We start from the raw sequence: 5,017 nt of genomic DNA, 5'->3' as shown, positions 1-5,017 counted from the left end.
GTCTACTTCTTCAAGCCCTTTCTTTGACTTCTATGTGTTTCTTTGCTCGGCCGAAACATGCAAAATAAACCTAATGGTTCACTATATTAGTGTCTGTTGAGTAGTGTAGCTGAAATATGGAATTTCTGGCGTTTGAGTGCCAACGAATAAGCCGGAAATTAAATATTTCTGCGGCACGAGAGCAACAGGACAAGGGCCTTGGCCCCTGAGTATAGATGCATTATGGGTATAATGATACGAGTATTAAAGCTTGTGATTGCACGTGGGCAATCATTCTAGGCCGACACCTTCTCAGCTATTGCTAAGTTTATTTATTTATTTTTTTTGTAAGTATGCATATAGCCTAGTAGGAAGGTTAAGTGAGCTTGGGCCTGGTTCCTACCCAGATTTCCTGTCTCTTTTTCCCTACGGGGTTTTTTATGGCAGGTTTTTTCTGGCCGCCGTTCTAACCACGATGTTTGCTAGTGATTACTAAGCTCTCGGTATGTCTTTTTGTCGTGTGCTTTGGTAACGATTACCGAGAATGCAACGGTTTTCTATATGTGTTTTTTCATTATTGTACGCTGGTGCTCGGCCGAAACATGCAAAATAAACCTAATGGTTCACTATATTAGTGTCTGTTGAGTAGTGTGGCTGAAATGGAGTTATTTCCTGACTGTGGTGGAACGGATTGGTCAGTTGTATGAAACTTGTTCCCCAGGGGCGGTAGTTCGAAAGGTAGTTATCGCTAATTCAGGACCAATAATTAAACTTGTCGTTATTTCTGCCATGTGAGAACTTATCTATTACAGGTCTAACCTACTGTCGGGTGCAATTTCCCTGAAACAGACACCGGATGGACAGTAAAAAAGTACGCCAGAGATAAGGACTAACTATTCAAATTACAATGAACTGAACAACTCCAGCAGCCCATATATCATTGTAATTAAGGGTGTAAGTTTCTAAAGAAACAGTGGTGCTGCGTCGGTGGGGATAACAAGGTAATTTTGGTTTTATCAACTGAGTTGATAATAAAAATTTACCACCGTAAAGAGTTTCAAAGCTGACATTTCGAGCGTTAGCCCTTCGTCAAAACCAAGGGACACCTGACGATCTTCACTCGTTCACCAGTTTAAATATGCAAGAGTGGTTGCAATCAGAGAGAAAATTAGCATACATTATGCACAAGACAACGTGTACAAACAAATACAGTTGTTACTCTCTGTGTGTGTGTGTGTGTGTGTGCTAGTTTCTGTTTTAAAATGGCGGATCAAGATAAAAGAAAGACCCAAGCCATATCAAACGTGAAATACAGGGACGTGCTTTTAATAAAGACAGACCAGCTTCGAAAAGAGGGAGTCCTTTGCGATGTTCGGCTTCTTGTGGAGGATCAAAGTTTTCTCGCTCATCGCAGTATTCTCGCCGCCAGCAGCCCGTATTTCCGAGGTTTATTCACTTACGACATGAAGGAGAAAGATCTAATGGAATGTAAGCTTGACCAACTGAAAGCCTCGGTTATGGAACCTCTCTTAGGTTATTTGTACACCGGGAACGTGACTCTTGACGAAGATAACGCAGAAAGCCTCGTGGCAGCGGCCGATTATCTGCTCATTCAGAGCCTCAAAGATATTGGGTGCGAATTTTTGGAGGGTCTACTTTCTCCATCAAAATGCTTCGCCTTGAGAGATTTTGCTGAGAGGTACAGCTGCGATTCCTTGAAAAGCTCTGCCACAAGCTACATTGTGAAACACTATAACGATGCCTGCAATACTGAAGCATTCAAATCAGTCGAGTACAGAGTTTACACCGAAATAATTGCGCGCGACGATCTCGAAGTCTCGCGCGAGGAAGATGTATACGAGACACTGATAAAGTGGGTAAAGCACAATTTGGAAACTCGAAAGGAATATTTCGAAGAGCTCTTCAGCAAAATTCGCCTGTCTTCGCTATCGAGGCATTATTTGATTAATCAAGTGGAAAAAGAAGAGCTGGTCAGCAAGAGTTTTTATTGCACAAAGCTTGTGGTGAGAGCTTTGAACGCGTTCATCCTCCACGAGTATGACGATCACGAGTGCGCTCGAAATAATCTAAAAAGATATCTGGACGTCATCACAGTGTGCGGCGGAAATTTGTGCAAAGAAGCGACCTGTTACTCCCCGGCAAAGAAAAAATGGCTGACCCTAGCAGATATGTTAAAGGCACGTGATGAACACTGCACGGCTGTACACGACAATGTTCTGTACGCATTTGGTAGTACCCAAACGGAGAACGGCCAGTCAGTCGAACAATACAATGCGCACACTAACTCCTGGATAGCGGTAGCGAACATGCCTCAGATGCGCTGCGCAGCAACTGCTGTCACGTGTGGGGATCACATCTTTATCATTGGAGGAAGAATACCAAACGGCGGCGGTTCCACCAAACAAGTCATGCGCTACGATGCGGATATCAATAAGTGGTTCATTGAGACATCCATGTCTTTCAAACGTGCTGGTCTCTGCTCAGCAGCCTATAATGGTCTCATATACGCGATCGGTGGTTTGAGCGACAGGAACGAGTTTCTGCGTACAGTTGAACGATATGACCCTCGAAAACAGATTTGGAGTGACGTCACGTCCATGCAAGTAGCGCGGTATTTCGCATGCGCAGTTGAAATGAACGGAAAAATATTTGTAATTGGTGGCCAGTCCTCCAGCGGCGCGTATCTGTCCTCTTGCGAAGCGCTAGATCCTTCCACTGAGGAATGGGCCTCACTACCAAACATCTCTGTCCCTCGACAAGCGGCTGGGGTAACAAGACTTGGATACCGAATTTACTTGTTTGGAGGCTGTAATAACTCAGGTAGTCTTGACTGTGTTGAGTGTTACGACGACAGGAAACGAAGCTGGGAAGCAGTCACTAGGATGCCATGTAAAAGGTCTTGGGTACAGTGTGGCGTGCTCCGTGTGGCCAAAGATCTCTTCGAACTCAACTGACCGAGTTGGGCATTGCAGCACACGTTTATCTCAAACTCATGAAGCAAGACACAGAAATGGAAAATACGAAGAAAACCAGGAAACTTTACACGCAAAATGGATCAACCGAAGAATGATTGATTTGACCGACTGTGAACGAAGATTGGCCTAAGCGAAGAAGTGGCCAGGAAAAAAGGACTGATCTTTAAATAAACCATATTGGGGAGGTAATTTCTAAATACCAATTCTCGGCCAATTTGTTTGTCTAAATCTCTCTTCCAATCCTATTTTTTTACTTTCACTTCCCAGTTCAAGTACTCTGAGTCTTTTTTTTTTTTTTACGTGCAAGAAAAATTAGGCGAATCCCAGTACTTCTGTTACTCCTTCGTCCTCTCTCGGCCTAACAACATTGTTTAAATTAAAGTAGTTAAGCGTCACACTTGAGCCTGGCCTGCAGCATTCATATATTTTAAGGGGGGGGGACTCTAAGACTCTTTGTTGCTATGGAAAACGACCTTAGTCATGACCAGATTCATCGGCTCAAAAGAGAGACGGTAACCCTTAGCGTAAGTCATGGCGATGTACTCATCTATCTTTCACCAAACGATGCAATTTTTTCGCCTTCCCGTATTCTAACGTTTATAGACCACTTTCATAAATGGCTGCCGGATTAATATTCTTTTGTTTAAATTTGAATTAGCCCTACTGGCCTCGTTCTCCAGTACAAACTTCAAAAGAATACATTATCTCAAGCGAGGCCAGTAGGGCTAATTTAAATTTAAACAAAAGAATATTTATACGGCAGCCATTTATGAAAGTGGTCTATGATCTGCACTGCGGAGCGCAATATGTAAGAAAAAAGTGGAATAAAATTCTCCACTCACCGCAATGTCTGCCGCTTCCAGTCCTTATTAGTATCATAAATCCTCCACAAATGAATTTCCAGAATAAAAGAAAAAAAAAATGTTTGAGTAGGTAAAAAAAAATAAGAATTCAGCGTCTCTGCATAGTTCACAAATCACTTCGAACGTACAAAGTAATTGCAAAGAGTTCCTGGTGTGATCGACAAAAGTACCGCGAAAGGTCCCAAAAGACCTCAATCTGAGTATAACAACAGTTTTGTGATGGCTCTGGAAATGAGTAATAAGCCCGTTGTCCAGTTTTAGATACTTAGACACTAGCGTCCAATGTTGGACACCAGTGTCCAAAACCAAAGAGGGTCCAAAGTCAAACACTTATGTCCCAAACTGGACAATAGTGACAGACATTAGTGGCTATTAACGGTAGTGTCTAAAAACGGACACTAATGTGTAAAATATAACCGACTTGTGTCCAACAGTCCAAAATCGGAAAACCAATGTCTAAAATCAGACACTTGTCTAAAATCTGGCTAGTTTCCAAAATCTGACAATAGAGTCCAAAATCAGACTATAGAGTCCCAAATCGGACACTAGTGTAAAAAATCGCACACTAGTGTAGAAAATCGCACACTTATGTCTAATACGGACACTAGAGTCCGAAATTGGACATTAGTGTCCAAAATCGGACGCTTGTGTCAAAGAAACTAGGGTCTAAAACCGGTCATCAATGTCTAAAATCGGATATAAGCGTCGAAAATCGGACATAAGCGTCCAAAATTGAACGCTAGTACGTATCTTAAATCGGACAAAAGTGTCTAAAATCAGACACAAATGTCTACAATCGGACACAAGTGTCTAAAAACGGACGCTAGATAGAATCCAAAATCAGTCAAAGGAGTCTGAATCGGACACTAATGTCAAAAATCAGACAGCAGTGTCCTAAATCAGACACTTGAGTCCAAAATCGGTCAATAGTGTCTAAAAATTACCCTTATGTCTAAAATCGGACACTAAACAGTGTCCAAAATCGAACAAAAATGTGCAAAATCAGACAAGAGCCCAAAACTGATCACAAGTGTCTAAAAATGGACACTTCTGTCTGAAATCAGAGACTAGTATCCAAAATTGAACATTATATCAAAAATCAGACGCTAGAGACATCAGACTCTAGAGTTAAAATATCGGACACTAGTGTCTAATTCGGACACTAGAGTCCAAAATAGA

At 42.0% G+C, this 5,017-nt stretch overlaps 1 protein-coding gene across 1 annotated transcript; it reads left to right on the top strand.

Annotated features, from left to right (window-relative positions):
* The first annotated feature begins 1,170 nt into the window (after positions 1-1,170).
* On the top strand, positions 1,171-3,377 carry LOC111322486 (kelch-like protein 28). The gene has a single exon (XM_022925592.2). The coding sequence runs from the start codon at positions 1,242-1,244 to the stop codon at positions 2,952-2,954; it is 1,713 nt and encodes a 570-aa protein (XP_022781327.2). The 5' UTR covers positions 1,171-1,241; the 3' UTR covers positions 2,955-3,377.
* Positions 3,378-5,017: the final 1,640 nt, after the last annotated feature.

This window comes from Stylophora pistillata, chromosome 9 (assembly GCF_964205215.1).
Source record: "Stylophora pistillata chromosome 9, jaStyPist1.2, whole genome shotgun sequence".
NCBI lineage: Eukaryota > Metazoa > Cnidaria > Anthozoa > Scleractinia > Pocilloporidae > Stylophora > Stylophora pistillata.
Note: the sequence above shows the minus strand (reverse complement) of the source record. Positions and strands in the feature narration are given on the sequence as shown.